The 20823-nt window shown below is 37.7% G+C and overlaps 1 protein-coding gene across 1 annotated transcript; it reads right to left on the bottom strand.

Moving 5' to 3' along the window:
- Positions 1 to 2423: 2423 nt before the first annotated feature.
- On the bottom strand, positions 2424 to 20733 carry EIF2S3 (eukaryotic translation initiation factor 2 subunit gamma). The gene is made up of 12 exons (XM_025438768.3): positions 20576 to 20733; positions 19937 to 20000; positions 18730 to 18857; positions 18519 to 18640; positions 17397 to 17491; positions 15053 to 15211; positions 13669 to 13803; positions 11341 to 11435; positions 10844 to 10988; positions 9246 to 9415; positions 8809 to 8981; positions 2424 to 2846 (listed from the first exon to the last, which is right to left on the bottom strand). The coding sequence occupies exons 1-12, from the start codon at positions 20642 to 20644 to the stop codon at positions 2783 to 2785; spliced, it is 1419 nt and encodes a 472-aa protein (XP_025294553.1). The 5' UTR covers positions 20645 to 20733; the 3' UTR covers positions 2424 to 2782.
- Between the last annotated feature and the right edge of the window lie 90 nt (positions 20734 to 20823).

Here is a 20823-nt window from a genome sequence, read left to right as displayed (position 1 = left end):
GTTTGGGCAGCAGGGATAGAACTTTGAACAATGAATTATGAGGTCTCCTTTTTTTGTCTCTTCATTTCCCATATTCTGAAACAGTTTAAACAGAAATTACCTATTCAGGGGCACCTGGGTGACTCACTTGGTTAAGCGTCTGGCGTTGGCTCAGGTCCTGATCCCCAGTCCTGGGATCAAGCCCTGCATAGGGCTCCCTGCTCAGTGTTCTCCCTGTGCCCTCCCCCGACTCATGCTTTCTCTCTCTCAAAATCTTTTTTAAAAATTACCTATTCTTTGAAATTTGGCAGAAGATACAGAGTTTGTGGAAATTTCTGCCGATGTATTTTTTTTTAGTAATCTGAGCTTGATTATAAGTATACTAAGGATATCTGTTTCAAGAATTTCTAAAAACTTTATGTATTTCTTGAAAAGCATCCATTTCACTGAATGCTTCACCATATTCAATTTTTCTAGAAACAGGATTTCAGGAGTTTTATGAATGCAACTATATGCACTCTTATCAGAAGAAAATTCTTTGGGATGCCTGAGTGGCTGAGCGTCTGCCTTTAGCTCAGGGTGTGATCCCAGAGTTCCAGAATTGAGTCCTGCATCAGGCTCCCTATGAGGAGCCTGCTTCTCTCTCTGCCTCTGCCTTTCTGTGTCTCTCATAAATAAATAAATAAAATCTTTAAAAAATAATAAAATTCTTTTTCCTCTGCAAAATGCAAACACACACACACCATCTTTGGAGGTTACATTCAGTGAAATAGAACTTAAGGCAGCCTGAAAATCCTTTGCATGTCACAGCTAGATTGCCCTCATGCTCCCCATTTCTGAGACTTGACAACTTATCATTAAGCTGTACACACAGCTTTCTCTTACAGAAAGAGTAGCACTGGCTATGTTGAGAACAGACCGCAGTGGGGCAAGTATGGAAGCATGGAGGAGTTATGCAGTGCTATTCTAGGTGATAGCCAATGGTAGCTTCAACTACGTTAACAGTGGAGGGAATGAGAACTGGTCAGACTCCAAAAATACCTTGACAGGTAAGCCAAGAGGATTTACACACACAATGTATTATCATCAGTAACAGTGCATTACAGGCAGATAGATTCTCAACCACGTACAGCTTTTGCTAAGAACCAATGCACTCCAAGTTTTAAGAAAATTAGGCCCACTGTTTTCACATTTATGTATATCTATTTACATTACGCATAGTGCTTTGTAAATTTGTTGAAATTCATGTAGATGTTGGAAACAGACCAAACTTCTTTCTATTGTGACACGAGATTTACTTAAGATAAATTTAGTCAACTGCCAAAGCTTTGGGTCTTGTTATCCCAGAATTTCTGGTGGCAGAGGCTTAAAAAACAAATTCGGACATGTTAAATATAAAATTAATGTCTGGATTAGGACTTTGCTTTATTAAATGTGTCCTTCATGCTACAATACAACCCTTCAAAGTTGATCAACTATGCAGCATTATATGCTTCTGCAGAACTTATAAATTTAAGTAACAACTCATAGCTACACCTTATCAATTTCTACAAGGCAGCTTCAATGCCTGAAAAGGCTTATTAGACTGTGGCATCAAGTTTAATGCAAACTTAAGAAAAGCAACTAGAGACCATTACTGGACTACCAAAACTAAGCCAATTCTGTATTGTTTGATACACCTACTTCTCAACTCTCTAAAATTATTTCTTAACACTGGGAAGTTTTGAAAAACATCAATGCCAGGGCTCCATCCCTAGTCAATTACATCAGAATCTCTGCAGGCTATCTTTTTCTTTCTTTCTTTTCAGGTTCTCCAGCAAATCTAATGTTAGCCAGAGTCGGGAGCTACTGTTTGAAGAAAATCTTACAAATAAATAAATAAAAATAAAGCATAGTACAGGAAAAGTGTAAGAAAATGGAAACGAAGTTAAAAATGAAAAGGCTCGCGCTTTGCTTTCTAACATCATTGACCTCTTGAAAGGTCCAAAAGTTACTAAAATTAGAATCTACATTATAACCGTTATCAATTAGGCAGTTAAGAAAAAGCATAAAGTAAGGCCTAGAAAGATCTACGTTACTTATCTAGAATCATCAGGTCTAACAGTGTTTTCCAATATGGGGAGGTTATCAGATTTCAGGTATAAACCAATGCAGAAACAACTGGCAGGACACCACAGGAAGAAGGTGAAAAACCTCTGGCTCTGGTTTCCTGTGTTCCAGTTCAGGAAAAGAGGGAGAGAACAAAAAGGTGTGTCCATGGGAATGAGCTCCTATGCTCTAAAGGATAATTTTTATTAATTTCCTTTTCACTCATAATTTCAAAAATAAAGCAACATAAAATATGGGAGAAACCAAAGCTGGTTTTTAAGAACTTGTGTCTTCAAATCTTTACTGGTACAATAGTCCTTCAAGTCTGGAATCAATCAAAGATAAATCATGCAAAGTAAGAAGAAAATCTTTATTTGAAATAGGTTTGATACGTGTGCTACAGAACAGGCTGGTTCTAGCAAATAGTTTCATTTCAAACCTGTACTGATGTATAAATTAGACATTATTTGGGAATGATTAATTTCTGCTAAAATGTAGATTGAATCTAACATTATGCCAATTTTTACATTTATTGTAGACCCTATTTTAGCACTAGAGGTTAAATTTTCATCACCAAAAAATGAGAATAACCTTACAGCTACCACTAAGGTAATGAGCTGTGAAATTAATTTCCCAGTATTGCTTTGAAAATATACCCCTAGGTTGTAATGAGAAATTCCAACTCCATCCAAATGTGTGATTTCCCTGGAATTCTTCAGTCATCATCTACTGTTGGCTTGATTGTCACTCCTCTTCTTATTTGACCCCAACCAATTAAACTGTAAAAAAGAAAATTTAAAAAACCATGAATTTTACACCCATTTCATTATCATTACCACACAATCATATGACATAACTGGTTTTACTTGCCTATCTGCTAAATTTGAATGTTCCCCAAAACTGCTGTTCCATTAAGAAAGCTGATACTTTTCTTCCTAGGTCCTCAGGGCCACAAAGATGGGCTCCAGACAGAATGAATGACCAAAAAAGCAAACAAAAAGTTGCTACTACAAATATGTTTGTCTTCACTCTACTGAAGTATACTCACCCCTCCAGAACCACCAGAGCCTTCCAGTCCACCTAAGGAATCATGCTGATACATAATCTATCACAGTCTGATTTTCTAAAAAATCTCATTTCCTATCCTCTTCTCTTGAAAAATGCTTATTTATTTATTTATTTTTTGGCCATTCACAGCACTCAACAGATCACAAAGGATTCAGCATGACCTTAGCTGGTAATGAAAATTAAGGGGAGAACTAGAAGAACGTACACTCTATTAGATTACTCTTAAATAGCAGAGGGACTTCCGCTCCCTCTTACAATGTTTGCTCTAATCAATGACTAGGCTGAATTGCTACCCCAACAATAGCTTCGAGAACAAAACCCATCTAAACATGGGGTAAAACCACAATTCTAAAGAACGTAAAAATCAGGGCAGCCCAGGTGGCTCAGCGGTTTAGCACCGCCTTCGGCCTGGGACGTGATCCTGGGAACCCAGGATCGAGTCCCATGTCAGGCTCCCTGCATGGAGCCTGCTTCTCCCTCTGCCTGTGTCCCTGCCTCTCCCTCTGTCTCTCTCATGAATAAATAAATGAAATCTTAAAAAAAAAAAAAAAGAATGTAAAAATCATTCAGATGCTCTCATTTAACAATTTTAACATACTTGCTAATTTTTAAAAACCTGTTTTTTTATTTCAATTTGTTATTATTGAAGTATAATTGACATATAGTATTATATTGGTTTCAGGTGTACAACATAGTAATTTGCCAATTCTATATATTATTCAATGTTTACCATTAAGGGTACTCACCATCTGGCACCATACATTATAATATTATTGACTATGCTCTCTAAACTGTACTTTCCATCTCCAGGACTTGTTTTATAACTGGAAGTGTTAATCCCTTTCACCTATTGCACTACCCTACCCACTTTGTTCCGCTCACCAGAAACCACCAGTTTGTTCTTGGTATTTACAGGCCTGTTTGTTTAGATTCCACCTTTGAGTGAAATCATATAGTATCTGTCTTTCTCTGATTTATTTCACTTAGCATAATACCCTCTACAACCATCCATGTTGTCACAAATAGCAAGATTTTATTCTATTTTTTTATGGCTAATATTTCATTGTGTATATATACCATATCTACCTCATCCAATCATCTATGGATAGACACATGGCTATTGTAAGTAATGCTATAAGAAATAAATATATATATATATATATACACACACATATATATATATCTTTTCAAATTAGTGTTTCTGTTTTTTAGGGGTAAATACCCAGTAGTAGAATTACTGGATCACATGATTATTTTGAAATTTTTGAGGAACTTCCATACTGTTTTCCACAGTAGTTGCACCAATTTATATTCCCATAAACACTGCATGAGAGCTCCATTTACTCCACATCCTTACCAACATTTGTTATTTCTTGCCTTTTTATTTTTTAAGATTTACTTACTTGAGAGACAGAGTGTGCACGTGCACAAGGGGGAAGGGCAGAGAGAGAGAAACTCAAGAAGACTCCCCACTAAGAATAAGTGGACCCCAATACGGGGCTTGATCTCACGACACTGAGATCATAACCAGAGCTGAAATCAAGTCAGATATCCAATCGATTGAGCCACCCAGGTGCCCCTTTTTCTTGTCTTTTTGACACTAACCATCCGGTGTGGTGTAAGGTGAAAATTCATTGTGGTTTTGATTTGCAGTTCTCCCCAAAAATTATTGATGTTGAGTATTTTTTCATGTGGTTGTTGACTATCTGTATGTCTTTGGAAAAAGGACTATTAAGGGGCACTGCCCTTTTTAAAATGGAATTGTTTCGCTTGTTTGGTGTCATGCAAGTTCTTTATATATTTTGGCTATTAAGCCCTTGTTGAACATATTGTTTGCAAATACCTTTTCCCATTTAGTAGGTTGTCTTTTCATTTTTTGCTGTGCAAAAACTCTGTATTTTGGTGTAGTCCCAATAGTTTATTTTTGCTTTTGTTTCCCTTGCTTGATGAGATCTATCCATAAATATACTGCTAAAGCTGATGTCAAAAATTACTGCCTATGTTTTCTTTTAAGAGTTTTATGTTTCAGTCTCACATTTAGGCCTTGAATTTATTTTTGTGTATGGTGTAAAAAAGCGGTCCAGTTTCGGGGCACCTGGGTTTAGTGTCTGCCTTCAGCTTACGTCATGATCTCAGGGTCCTGAGGACTGAGCCCCATTTAGGGCTACCTGCTTGGTAAGGAGTCTGCTCCTTCCCCCACTCATGCATATGCTTTCTATTTCAAATAAATAAATAAATAAAATCTTAAAAAAAAAAAAAAGCCGTCAGTTTCATTCTTTCACATGTAGCTGTCCAGTTAGTTTCCCCAGCATCATTCATTGAAGAGACTCTCCTTTTCCCACTATATATTGTCATAGATTAATTGACCATATAAGCATGGGTTTATATCTTGCCCATCTTATTCCATTGATCTATGTGTCTATTTTTGTGCCAGTTTTCATACTGTTTTGATTACTACAGCTCTGTAATATAGCTTGAAATCTGAGACTATGGTATCTACAGCTTTATATTTCTTTCTCAAGACTGTTTTGGCTATTTGGGATCTTTTCCATACAGATTTTAGGATTTATTCTAATTTTATGAAAAATGCTATGCTATTTTGATAGGAACTGCACTGAATTTATAGACTGCTTTGGACAGTAGCAACATTTCAACATGAGTAATTCTTCTAATCCTTAAGCATAGTATATCTATTTGCTTGTGTTGTCTTTAATTTCTTTCACTAAAGTCTTACAGTTTTCAGAGTATAGGTCTTTCATCTCCTTGGTTAAATTTATTCCTAGATATTTTATTCTTTTTTTTTGGTATTTTATTCTTTTCGTAGCAACTGTGAATAAAATTGTTTTCCTAATCTCTCTTTCTGCTGCTTTATTAGTATATAAAAATACAACAAATTTGTATATATTAATATTGTGTCCTGCAACTTTCCTGCATCCACTTATTATTAGTTCTAACAGTTTTCTGGTGAAGACTTGCCAATTTTTAAGCAAAATCTAAAGTTTCATGTGGATAGAATCCTCTTATAGTATTACTGAGAGACACAAAAAAATCCTTTTATTTTAAAATCTGTTCTGATATAGGAAATCATTCTAACCAAGTACAAATAATACATTCCCTGTTAAGAGTTTCTGAAAATTTATTATTTAAGACTATTTTAAAATACCCGGGAAATCAGTGTGTCTATAATAGCAAATGGTATAATCACACCAAAGAGTAAAATCAAATGACAAAAATCACCACAAAGCAGGATTATTTACTTAAAATTCAACCAGAAGTTTAACTCCCTCTAAATTATAGAGTAATAATTGAGATGAATCTTCTGAACAGATGATGAGACACCTTCATGGGGCACAGTATCAAGAAGCCTTAATAAGGGAAGTAAGTAGTGAGAAAAGAACAGTGAACCAAAAGTGATTTGAATAATTATGACAATAATGAGGTCTCAGAACAGTGTAATTGAGAGAGTTTGTATGAGACAAAGCAGGAACAAACAAAATGCTTCCAGAAAGGTCCGGAGTATCATAAAGTAGTGAGAACCTACTGGAAATTATTGAAGACAGCGTCATAAAAATGTTTTAGGGAGATAAATTTTGACTGAGCTCTTAACTAACTCCTAAAGGAAGAGGAAATTAGGAATCTTTTGCAGTTAACTTTTACGTGTGAAACAATGGCAGTAAGGGGAATAAGACCACACAGAATAGAAAGCAAAGGGTAGATTCAGCAACTAACCAGGTAACTAAAAGCAGAGTCAGAAATCAAAGATATGTATTTCCTAGCTTATCCATTCAAAGGACCCTAAGGAATAGGAAGAGCACCCTAGGAATAAGAGCAGACCTAGCACCCAAATCTTCATTTCTAATTATTTCCTACTAAAGGAAACCAGGCTTCCTTGGAGAAATGGCCAATTTTAAAACTGGAGCAGGGGAGGTACAAGATGGGTTTAGAATCTCTTGGGCCAGAAACTAAGGAATTGTTCATATCAAAAGGCAGCTCTGGGGATCCCTGGGTGGCGCAGTGGTTTAGTGCCTGCCTTTGGCCCAGGGCGCGATCCTGGAGACCCGGGATCAAATCCCACGTCGGGCTCCCGGTGCATGGAGCCTGCTTCTCCCTCTGCCTAGGTCTCTGCCTCTCTCTCTCTCTGTGACTATCATAAATAAATTAAAAAAAAAAAAAAATCAAAAGGCAGCTCTGGTGGCTCAGCGGTTTAGTGCCGCCTTCAGCCCAAGGCATGATCCTGGAGACCCAGGATCAAGTCCCACATCGGGCTCCCTGCATGGAGTCTGCTTCTCCCTCTGCCTGTGTCTCTGCCTCTCTCTTTCTGTGTCTCTCATGAATAAATAAATAAAATCTTAAAAAAAAAAAGGACACAGGAGCCAGCTTGAAGAGCTTCTACTAGACAAATCTTGAACAATCAAAATAAACAAGGACATTAACGAAATCTTAACTACTGAATAAAACAGAACTCTGAGTATAACTAGTTAAGTAAATAATAGGAAAGAAAGAACAATAAATGAGAAGTGGTAGGTTGGAGGAAGGGTGTCACCATTTTGTAATCCTAAAATCAAGTTCAATTCAGACACGAATCATCAGTGGAGGGCTAAATCCAGGGAGTGAGATGTGATGAGGAGTAGGTTATTCACACGGTCTCAGGGAGTCTTCCTACAAAATGCTTACTAGGTGCACAGGTAAAAAGAGGATGAGGTAGAAAAACTGGCCAATGCTGACTGCATAATCAAAATTAACCTCAGCAAGGAGGATCAATCAGATCTCATGTGCTTCTGGCTGTGATTTCCTGAGGAGACATCACCACCTCTGTAAGTATTCCGGCCAAGAATACATAATCTGAATCTAATCTTAGGAAGTATCAGATAAACTCAAATTAAGGAAGAGTAAAAATGTATTCTTCAAAATAGTCAACATCAAGTAAGACAAAGAAAAGCTGAGGAAGTACCCAATTAGAGATAAAAGAGACATGACAGCTAAATGCAGTGTGGGAGCCTAGACCAGAGGGACTAGAGGACATTATTGGGACAAGCTGTATAACTAGAATATCAACTGTAGTTTTCAGTAATTTATCGAGAAAGAAGTTTATACATATAAAAGAGTATATACACACACACGTAAAAGTAAATGGTCTATCTAGGAAAAGAGAATAGGGAGGGGTGTGTGCAATTCTTGCAATTTTTTTATTAAGTCTGAAATTATTTCCAAATATAGTTTTAAAAAGCCAAAAGAGAAATAATGAATCTAATAAACTCACTGGTCTTTTCATATGTTGTGTGTATCACAAATCAGGGCTAGAAATACAGATTCAAAGTTATCCAAAGAAATAGTTGAGCTGGGATCCCTGGGTGGCGCAGCGGTTTGGCGCCTGCCTTTGGCCCAGGGCGCGATCCTGGAGACCCAGGATCGAATCCCACATCAGGCTCCCGGTGCATGGAGCCTGCTTCTCCCTCTGCCTGTGTCTCTGCCTCTCTCTCTCTCTCTCTCTGTGACTATCATAAATAAGTAAAAATTAAAAAAAAATTAAAAAAAAAAAAAAAAAAAAAAAAGAAATAGTTGAGCTAAAGTGTCACTAAGTGTTGTGCTCAAGGTAAACTGTGTGTGTCCAAGATCTTAGGGGAATCGACTGTGTCTTTTTTATTAGATAGTGACAAGGGCTAGTAAACTTACCGCCAATGTTTCTCAACTCTTCGGCTAAGGGCAATTTTTTCTCCTACTTCTGTGCACACAGGATTAGTCAAAACGATTTTGCCCAAATCAGCCTTGACTGCGCTAACTCTTCCTCCTGTTGACAGGGATCCTATGTTCACCATGAGCACTTCATTCTTAGACAGCTTTTGCACCTAGGAAAAAAAATCGAGGACAAATAAACGTCATAATCAAGAAAATGCTTTCTAAAAATGACTGCTTATTTTCCTACATCCTTGCCAACTACAGATTATTGGCAATTTTCCATCTCTGCTAACCTAATATGAGACTTAACTTCCTGAAAGTCAAATTTACTCACCTTTTCTTAATCTCATGTTAGCTATAAAAGAATGAACCTCAAAACTGGTCTTAACATCGCTGCCACTTTTCGGAAATAGGACTTAACAGAAAGCACTTACCTTTGCTGCTTTCTTGTCTCCTTCAGTACGTACACCTAGAAGCCGTCTGAGTAAGAAATAGGAGATTTCCAATTCTGTGAAGATCTCTGGTAAAGCTCCAACTGCACCAAGTACCTGTCCCACCATTCTGTCAGCCCGGCACAAAGTAGGGTCAATTTTTGTTCCCACTCCTGATATAAAACAAGATAAAAAAGCCCAACTTTTTATTTTCTATAAAGCTGTTTACACAAAACTTAGTCAAACAAGTACAGCATACACCTATACTTTACCTATACTTTTCTACACACATTTATATTACCATACTCATATAAGAATTACATAGGGCATAACAAAATACCTGTCTTACCTGAAGAAACAGAATCATAAACTCATAGATTAGTTGGGCATTTGAGAACAATCTCTTGATTTAAATTCTATGAACAAGGCAGCCCAGGTGGCTCAGCGGTTTAGCGCTGCCTTCAGCCCAGGGTGTGATCCTGGAGACCCGGGATCGAGTCCCATGTCGGGCTTCCTGCATGGAGCCTGCTTCTCCCTCTGCCTGTGTCTCTGCCTCTATCTCTCTCTCTGTTTATCTCATGAATAAATAAAATCTTTAAAAAGATAAAATAAAAAATAAATTCTATAAACAAAGGACAGAGATGATTGCCTAACTCAAAAATAAGTATGAATATACTTATTAAAGGTTGAAAAAATACAAAATTCATAACGAGCAATTTGTAGAATATTTGCCTGCCATTTCTCCCCTGGAAGGCTAATTAAAATATTAACTTCAGGACTTTACATATGATTCCTGGGATCCACTTCAAGATATTTTAGCTGTGAATGAGGAGGAAAGAAGATATAAAGATGAAGACTGGTAAAGTATTGGTAATTGTTCAAGCTCAGCAGTGGCTACGTGAGCATCATCATTAAATTATATACAGTAAACTCTTAATTACGGGATAGAAAAGTGAATTATATAACCCAAAACCAGAGAACCAAAAAACAAACTCCTCCTTTACCCAATAATTTCTACTGTAATCCAAAGGTACAACATGTCAAATTCTCACTGAATCTTGTCTTTTTCTGGGCATGGGTTGTAAGTTGTAAAATGTAAAAAGACTAGAAAACCCATAAATCATCTCAGTAATTACTTCACAATTGAAGGCATTTTTTAATTCTACCTCAGAGTAAACATGATCTGACAGGATTCAACTGACATTTGTGGATAACTTTCCATTTGCAAAACACACAAAAAAACAACCACTCTCTATCACCAAAATTGTGTAGACAAAAAAGTATACTTAATCATTTTAAATGCTGGATCATAAAACTTATTTTATTATTGCTAAAAGGAGTCACTTCACATACTAAACCAAAATGTGCTCTTCTTTATGCTTAGAAATAATTTTTACAAACATATGAAACCATCTTATGAACTAAAATCAACAGCTTAACCACATGAATGTTCCCCCACCCCAGTCAATTATTTAAAATACCCATTTAAAAATCTACAATATATCTTTTTGGGTAATCCTTTTCCCATGAAAAATACCGCCATGTTAAAAATGTAGGGATGAAAAAAAAAAAAAATGTAGGGATGAGAGAAAAATCCTTACCAATAAGACCTCCTGGAGCAGCATATTGAAGATCATTATGCTCTGCAAAAAGTGACACAATTTTGGAAAAGATCGGTTTACACATGAGTTTTCCTTCACTATCTTTGGAGACAATACCAGGTCTGACTTCTATCTCCTGGCCCACCTGTAAACACATGAGTTAGTAATTAGAATCACTGTGGGATGATACCATTAACACTAACATATCAAAAGTCCTAACAGGGTGACCTCAAAACTGAAAAGGCAATTATTTCTCTTACGTTGAAGACTGTTAAAAAAAGAAAAGATGGTGGAAGAGAGCTTCAAAATGAGAACCATCCAACCAACTGTTGCTAACTACCTACCACAAAAGCCTATCTCCATATAAAGTGTGCTCCATCCTCACACACACACACACGTAAGTTTACTTTTTAATTTGGAGTATCCATACTATTCACTTCATGATTAAGACAAGGGAAAAACAAACAAAATAACACAATAATCAAAATCCAGTTCACCTTTAATACTCCTTTTAGAATACTACCACCAGCTACACCACCCTTAAGGTCATCAACTTCACAGCCAGGTTTGTTGACATCAAAGGACCTAATAACTAAAAGAAAAACAAATTAAAGCCAATTCTGCTCATTTTAACTTGAAAAGAAATTCTTTTTTCTAAGTTAACTTCTCTAGGATAATAATAGTCACGTAATATTTATACACACAGGGGTGACTTTGTGACAAAATCTATTATTATTACTCCTATATTTATCACACTCTTACTTATGATGAAAATAGTGGAGGACAGCCCCCGGTGGCTCAGCGGTTTAGCACCGCCCTCAGCCCAGGGCGTGATCTTGGAGAGTCAGGATCAAGTCCTACATGGGGCTCCCTGCATGGAGCCTGCTTCTCCCTCTGCCTGTGTCTCTGCCTCTCTCTATCTCTGTGTCTTTCATGAATAAATAAATAAAATCTTAAAAAAAAAATAGTGGAAATAAAAGTTAATTGATGGGAGCATATTATGGTACATCCATACTATGGAATTTCATGCGGATATTTAAAAAGAATGTTGTTTTTTTAAAAGATTTGAGAGAGTACATGCGCACACACTGGGGGTAGGGGCAGAGGGAGAGGGAGAAATTTAGGCAGACTGCACTGAGCTTGGAGCCCGATGTGGGGCCTGATCCCATGACCCTGAGATCATGACCTGAGCTGAAACCAAAAGTTGGATGCCTAACCGACTATGCTACCCAGGCACTCCAAAAAAAGAATGTTTGACTTATAATATAATGACCTGAAAGGATAACCCACAAACACTATTTTTTTTAAAAAAACAAAAACAACCTAGATATTAAAGTAACACACAGAGTACGATCCTTCCTTTCTTTCTTTCTTTCTTTCTTTCTTTCTTTCTTTCTTTCTTTCTTTCTCTTTTTCTTTCTTTCTTTCTTTCTTTCTTTCTTTCTTTCTCTCTCTCTCTTTCTTTCTTTCTTTAATATTTTATTTATTTATTCATGAGAGACACAGAGAGAGAGAGAGGCAGAGACACAGGCAGAGGGAGAAGCAGGCTCCATGCAGGGAGCCCAATGTGGGACTCGATCCCGGGACTCCAGGATCACGCCCTGGGCTGAAGGCAGGCGCTAAACTGCTGAGCCACCCAGGGATCCTCATGATCCCATTTCTACAAAGTAAAACTAAAACAGGAAACATGTACATGTTTATACATAATGATGTGAATAAAGAGGAAGGCATGGGAATAATACACACCACCTGTTAACTTTGGCTACTTCAGGGCTAAGGGGCCAGAAGTGAAAGGTAGGGAGATGGGACTTTTCTTTATCTACCTCTGTATAACTTCTTGAATTAAAATTTAGTTTTAAAACTATAAAACAAGGACACCTGGGTGGCTCAGTGGTTGAGCATCTATCTGTCTTCAGCTCAGGGCATGATCCTTGGGTCCTGGGAACGAGTGCCACATCAGGCTCCCCAAAGGGAGCCTGCTTCTCCCTCTGCCTGTGTCTGTCTCTCATGAAAAAAATAAATAAATAAAACCATAAAACACCTTTAGAACTACATGAACTGAACTTAGTTCCTGAGAGCAGTGACCCTTAGCAAGGATACACATCACAATCATCCAAGAGAACACTTCCCACAATATAAAGGGGGGCACCAGGTACAGGCCCAGAGAAGCTCAAATGTCTGTTTTAAAAAGGCTCCTACCTCTCTCTAGAGGAACCACAACCACATCAGATGATCAAATTATATCAATATTGGTACTATGAACTTAAAGTGAAAGGGACATGAAAATCTTCATTAATGGTACAGTGAAAACATTTGTATGAAAGCTCTTAAGACTGATTGATTGATTCATTCATTCATTGAGAGACACAGAGAGAGGCAGAGACATAGGTAGAGGAAGAAGTAGGCTCTCTGCAGGGAGCCAGATGAGGGACTCAATCCCAGGAGCCTGGGATCAGGACCTGAGCCAAAGGTAGACAATCACTGAGCCACCCAGGTGCCCTGTATGAAAGTTCTAATATCCTGTTCCTGACTAAAACATTTTAATTCCATGGAAAATACTGTATGACTCCATCTTAATCATGTAATATACCATACATATACACATCACAAAAAGATTAAAAGTTGCTTCTGTGTTCAGTACTCTGTCCCTCTTCCAGTAATGCAATCTAGCATTATCAATACAATCCCAGAATCAAAAAATTTTTTACGAAGATTATAATTTATTATCTCTGCAGAAAGAGGAAGTTATTAATAAACACCCTCAAAGGGAACCACCAAAGTGAAAAAGATCAAATTAAGAGTTAAAGATAAATACTATCACTTACCAATAAGTCGGGGTTCTGAAGTAAAGTCTCTTGGGGGTACTGGAATTTTCTTCACTATGTACTCACAGACAACTTCAATATTGTATTTCAGCTGAGCAGAAATTGGAATAATAGGAGCTCCTTCTGCTACTGTGCCTATACAAAATTCAGCAAGATTAAGACTCTTTAGTTTTACAAACATGATCTTTCTGTTACATCAGTTAAGATAACCAAAACAGATGCCTAAACATCCACAAATGTCAGCAACAGATGCAAAGTGCTAATTCTGTTTAGAAAGGTAGCAGCATTCTGTTTTTACTCATAAAAATGAATACTAGTCCCTTTTCGGAAAAAAGTTGTTAAAATATATTAACACATATATTTAATATACTAAAATAGTAACTGTCTAAAGGAATAAAACACTAACACTCCTGGGAAAAAGCACTTTACTAGTTGAAACATTTCTAATAACATGTAATTAACCCCCCCAATAAATGTCAGGGTAAAATTACAGACTCTTTGCTAATCAAAGACTACTGGCTTATATAATATTTGCTTCCTATTAATTATATGTTAAACAGGTTGGTCAAAGAAATGGACCAAACATAATTAGTTTTTAATCAAAATGACTTATTCTTTTCATCGTGACAGAACTAGGTTCATTAGAGTCAACCCTTCCAACAAGGCTTAGAGAGAATTGTCAACAATAGCATGCATCATGTCTTCCCTAAAATGAAAAACCCTATGCTGTTAGAGAAATGAACACTAGGAAGATTTAATATATCATTGTCAGTTCCAAAGATCAAAGTACTCAGTAAGAATAGTCTAAGACTTAAGTTTTTTCAAAAGATGCTTCTGTTCATTAAGGACTTTTTCCCTAAACTAACAGTTTCCAGAATATAACTTCAGTTCTTTCAGTCAGCAAAAATATACTTTAAACTTTCAATTATAAAATAAGTCACTGAAAAAAAAAGTCACTGGGATGAAATGTACAGCATAGTGAATACAGTCAATAATATTTTAACAATTTTGTTGTTACAGACGGTAACTACACTTATTGTCAGGAGCACTGCATAATGCACAGAATTACCAGAACTGTCCAATCAGTACGTTGTACACTTGAAACTAACACAAGAGTACATCAACTACACTTCAATAAAAGAAAATATTCTAGATATATCTGGATGAAAAAATGTATGCGCTTTAGTTTATCAAATTCACAAACACAGATCTCACTAACTGTGAAACTGGTTACGAAGTGGTAGGTAGAGAAATAGGTTTTAAGATCCATAAACTTCTCTATTTCAGATAGTCTCTTTTAGTAAAAGTTAATTTAACATCTGGTATCTGGATTAAATACCTCTCAAAGTGATTCATAGATTTATTACAGATTATGGCTTCTTACCTTGTACAAATGCAAGGATCTGTTCATACTGTTCCTTAGCCTGACTTTCTTTTACCAAATCAATTTTATTTTGTAAAATTAAAATATGCTTCAGTTTCATGATTTCTATAGCAGCCAAGTGTTCAGAAGTCTGAGGTTGAGGACAAGACTCATTACCAGCTAGATGATGAAAAATAAAAAAGATGCATGAGAATTAACTGGAAATATCCAGAATAGGCAAATCCATAGGGACAAAAAGCTGATTAGTGGTTGCCAGGAGCTGGGGAAGGACACAGCGTAGAGTGACTGCTTAATGGGCATGAGGTTTCCTTTTGGGGTAATGAAAATGTTCTGGAACCAGAAAATGGTGATGCTTGTAGAACACTGTCAATGTACTTAATGTCACTGAGTTGTACACCTTAAATAGTTGTAACGGTAAATTTTATGTATATTTTACTACTTAAAAAAAGCTTACCTGGTATCTAATAAAGGAAACTTTTGCATGTCCTAGCTATACCAGCAAAAGTCCTACATATCACTTCCAAGTGTCCACCTTTTGTCCTTGTTTAACACTCTGTGCCTGCATTCACTGGAGTCTTCAGATAATTTGGCTCTCATCCCTGGTGCTAAGCAAGCAGCTTGGAATCAACAAGTTTGGCACCCCAGGGTCTGCCCCTAGCCTTTGCTCAGGTAGAAGGTATACCCTCTGGCTGTATCCAGTCTTAGAGATGTTATGGCCCAGTTAAGCTCCTGAGAGGCAGAGAATAATTAAGAGAAGACACTACAGGGATCCCTGGGTGGCGCAGCGGTTTGGCGCCTGCCTTTGGCCCAGGGCGCGATCCTGGAGACCCGGGATCGAATCCCATATCAGGCTCCCGGTGCATGGGGCCTGCTTCTCCCTCTGCCTGTGTCTCTGCCTCTCTCTCTCTCTCTCTGTGACTATCATAAGTAAATAAATAAAAATTAAAAAAAAAAAAAGAGAAGACACTACAGTCTGTGAATTTCAACTACTACCAAAGGGTACTCCCTAACAAAACGAGATAAGAACACTAGAAGTAAAGTGTTCTTTATACTCCTTCATTGTGTACTTGTATTGGAATTCAGAACTCTATCCTGGTAGGAAAGCACCGAAGCATGTGGGGGAAGCGAGACATTCTGGAATGAAGCATGTAGCTATATGGGGGGGAGGGGAGAGGGCTGCCTGAAAAACATGGTCTATGGGAATGACAAGCAGGGATGGTTTTTATGTGTCTTTTTATTTTTGTAAAAAGGAAAACTTGGAAAGACGGAGAGAATACATTTTATATCTGGATTTTTCCAAATAAAGATGGCTATGGTAATGGTGGGTGGGGTAGGATGGGGGGGGGGGACCTAGAGTAAGGCTAGAACAGTGTATTATTAAGAAATTGGCATGTTTTCTTGGGCCCTCCAACAATCATCTTCCCCAGGCAGTGATGTTCAGGTGTCCTACACTATCTACTTGGCATCCTTTCAAAAATTATGTCCCATAGGTTAGCATCTGCCTTCAGCTAAGGTCATAACACCAGAGTCCTGGGACCCAGCCCCACGTCAGGCTCCCTGCTCATTGGGGAGCATGCTTCTCCTTCTCCTCCCTGCTCTCGATCTCTCTCTCTCAAATAAATAAAATCTTTTAAAAATTTTAATAAAAAAATAAAATAAATAAAAATTATGTCCCATTAGCAATGAAATCTGACAGATCACATAAGGAATGTAGTACAACTCTAGCTTTGAAAATTCCAATGAGAAAAAAAAAAAGAAAATCCCAATGAGGTCTACACTTTAGCACTTTATTTTTTTTACACTTTAGCACTTATTGTAAATGAGATTTGCATCCAAATAAAACCACTATACGTAACTATTGCAGTGGACAAAAAATATACATACATTCATACACAAATTTAAAACTAGAATAATAAATCATCTCATGTGATCTAGGTGGGAAAAATGCACTACTGACTTTAATTTAAAATATATACTAACTGGGATGCCTGGGTGGCTCAGCGCCTGCCTTTGGCCCAGGGCATGATCCTGAAGTCCCAGGATCAAGTCCCATATCGGGCTCCCTGCATGGAGCCTGCTTCTCTCTCTGCCTGTGTCTCTGTCTCTCTCTCTGTGTGTCTCTCATTAATAAATAAATAAAATCTTTAAATATATATATATAAATATGCTTAGTTATTTTATGATACCTGATAGGCAGGGATGTCATCATGGATGACATGTTAGCTCCCATTTGTATCGCTCTTAGGTAATGGATATGGCCCTTAATGGCCTTAGTTCCCCTTTAAATATAACATTTTGGATTTGCTCCACATTGATTTGTCAAAACCAATTCTGATATATTTACCTATCAACAGAAGAGCTGCATCCATCACTGCTGCACCGTTTAGCATAGTAGCCATCAAAATATCATGGCCAGGACAGTCAACAAAGGAAACATGTCTAGCAATTAAGAAATAACGATTAGTCCTAAGATCAATTCACATTTCAAAAGATAGAAATCCCCAAATCCAATCAAAATGAATATGGTATAGAATATAGTATAGAAAATATACTAGAAATGTCACCGATTTGAAAGCTAAAACAGTGTTTACAGAATGGGCAATGCCATCTGAAAAAATGATTTGTAAAAAATTCCTCTAGCACCTTGAAAAGCTGGAACTGCCAATCTGAAGTAGAGATGGCAGTACTATTTTAGCAAAACTGCTACTTACTGAAAATCACTATTTTTAAAGAATGTATGCTCACATTGTTATGATCTAAAAAGGGGTTAGCAAACTAAAGCCCTTAGGCCAAATCTGGCCTATGCCCACTCAAGCATATATTATTTGCATCTGCTTTCATAATACAAAGGCAGAGATGAGTAGCCTCTTCCCCGTGCCACCTGGGGACCAGAAGTAGGGTGAAGCCAAGTGAGATATTTGCTTTAGGGGTAAAATTTAAGGGAGTGACAAAAAACTCACTAATCAAGATAAATATTTAAACTTAAAAACAAAATTAATGCCAAAAATTTCATGATAAGCAAAATACCAAAATTAACTTAACAATGTCACACTGAGCCCAAAATAGTGATACTGAAGCAAGAGGAAAAAGATCCGTGATTTTGAGCTTGTCTTTTTTTAAACAAACGATATTTTATGACAATTCTTTGCATCATTTTCAAAAAGCACCACCTCGAAATACTGTTTACTGAGGTTTTTGGGTTTTTGTTGTTGTTGTTGTTGTTTTGGATTTTTTCTCTTATATTCTGGGCCCAAGGCAAGGGCCTCACTCACCTCTACCCAGTCCCAGCATTGCCCCAATGTAAAAAATTTCCTTGTGGGCCATCCCCAAACCCCAGTAACATCATTAGGTAGAAGCTATATCCTCTGATAAAGAACCAGGATATGAATCACATTCAAAAAATAGATAGGCAACAAAAACATTCAGCAATTAGTTTCATTACAACGTGTTTTTTGAAATAGATCACCTGACTAATTTAAAATTCCCTTTGGTCCCTGGAATGTCTGTAGGAAATTCATCTGGTGTACTACTTCCACAGGATCTGTAACATTCTGGCCGAGGACAACTTGGGTCGTCAAGTTTATAAATCTAAAAATTCCAACGAAGAAAATATTCGAACTTGTTATCTGCACATTTAATAATCAAAGTTATTTCTAGTTCCACAGTACACAGCTCACCTTAGCATTAGCATATCCAAGCTTGATTGTAATATTTCTTTCTAGTTCATTTTTGAACCTGACAGTGTGAACTCCAGAAATAGCTTTTACAACTGTGGATTTCCCATGAGCCACATGACCAATTGTACCTATAGACAAAGTTTAAGAAATTAATTCATGTGCATTCAATTACACCAAATACTATTTCAAAAAGCATTGGAGTACAAAATCCAAAGCTATAACTTACTATAAATATCAATGTAAAAGAGTGACTTCAATTTTTCCTCCTTCATATTCTTTCCTACTAAAACCTTATTCTGGTACAGGACTGAATGGAACTTTCCATGTAATGACAATCTCATTCAAAAACTACACTCAGTCCTAGAGACCCAGGATCGAGTCCCACGTCAGGCTCCCTGCATGGAGCCTGCTTCTCCCTGTCTCTAATAAATAAATTAAAAATCTTAAAAAAAAAAAAACAAAAACAAAAAAACTACAGTCAGTATAGTAAGTTATTCATCTTATGTTTCCAATCACATAAAAGACTGCCTTCATTTAAAATAAACACTTCACAAGAAAGAATCCTGTATACTAAGGAACTTTACAGCATAACCAGAGCAAAGTAAGTAGGTATGAGTCCTGATACAATCAAAAAGAATCTATGAAAACAGGAAAACAACCCAGGTTTAATTATGGTAATGCTATCAAGGATAGCATATATCTTATAGCTTTTTAATAACCTGATGGCAGAGCTTTACTATTAACTAGATTTGATTGTGCTGTCTGTACAGGTTGTCAAATACCCTAAATTTACACTCAGTCAACATATCTTCTTCTGTAAAGTTCTAGATGGCAATTGTGGGCAGGGGGGACCCTTCTACTTATTAATAGCTTATATACCAAATAAAACTTTAGAAAATTATGCCTTTGCAATAACCCTGTATGGCAAGTACCACATTTTCATCTCTTCTGCTACATAGGACTACACCTTGCATTATGCTACTAAAATTTTCATGTGTCTGTATTTTTTCTTTTCACCTAGACATAAACTAAGCATGAACAATATGTGCTTCCCACAAAATCTGGCAGGTCCTTTGCTCACACAGGCTCAGTGTCTATTTCCTGAATGTCTGTGACCTCACAAAATTCAGGTAATCACACAAAGGGAGAAGTTAAAATTCCTCGTCCTGATCAAGCAAGTCAGGTCATCAAGTTATTCTTATCTTACCTATATTAATTGTGGCTTGTCTGCTGATAACTTCGTGTGAAAGTGGAGTCAACTTGGTAACATCCTACAATGAAACATTTTTATTTTAAATCGCTGTACATAAGACAAATCACAGCTTTTCCTTTGACTTTACATTTGCTACCCACAGCTTGCCACCATGTGAACAGCTCTCCTCTACTCCCTAAAGCACTTTTCCTGCAAAAGTGCTTTCTTGTACTGATGACTAGGAAGCCCTAAAAGCCCTTCATCGGTTCAGGAGACTACACCTCCACTCACTATGGGAGATGAGAAAGCCCGAGACCCCCCAACCTCCCACTTTGACAGTATTAGCACTGAGGATGATGTAGATACTCCCTTCCCAGATCTTCAGAAGCAAAAGCCTTAGTAACACTTAGCATTAGGCCTTTCCAGCCGAATCCGTCAGGGGTTTGAGGTCCCACAACCTCATATCCCCACGCAAAGCTCGCGCGGACGTGCCGAGGTGCAAGCGGCGGCATCAGCACGGTTTAGGGCGCCCCAGTCCGAATCTCCCTAACACATGCTCCCGACATCCCGGCACTGCCTCGTCTCCACGCCTCCCGGGAGGCTCGATCATCCATTTCTGAGTTCACTCCGCATCCCTGCAGAACGTAACCTTACCAAGGTGGCGAGATCCTGGCGAGAAAGGTGCGGCTGCCCCAGAGTCACTCCAGCCTCGCCCCCCGCCATCTTGCTCCGAGAGGAAGGAAGTCGCCTCAGTCGCTGCCTGACCGAAAGCAGGTCCCCTTGTGTGGGGCGGGGAAACGGAGGGCGGGAAGGCCGACTAGGGCCCACGCCTGGGAAAAGAGGGGAGCCGGTGCAGCAGGGGCCTCGCTGCTTGGACTTCTCTCCGCTTGGGTTTACGCAGT

This window comes from Canis lupus, chromosome X (assembly GCF_003254725.2).
Source record: "Canis lupus dingo isolate Sandy chromosome X, ASM325472v2, whole genome shotgun sequence".
Classification (NCBI taxonomy): Eukaryota; Metazoa; Chordata; class Mammalia; order Carnivora; family Canidae; genus Canis; species Canis lupus.
The sequence above is the reverse complement of the archived record's forward strand: the minus strand, read 5'-3'. Positions and strand labels throughout refer to the sequence as shown.

Coding starts and splice junctions, on each gene's coding strand:
- EIF2S3 (XM_025438768.3), bottom strand. CDS start 20,644: ATGGCGGGGGGCGAGGCTGGAGTGACTCTGGGGCAGCCGCACCTTTCT. Junction 18,641..18,729: donor TTGGATATGCTAATGCTAAG/GTGAGCTGTGTA, acceptor TGGAATTTTTAG/ATTTATAAACTTGACGACCC. Junction 17,492..18,518: donor GGGAATTTTAAATTAGTCAG/GTGATCTATTTC, acceptor CTTAATTGCTAG/ACATGTTTCCTTTGTTGACT.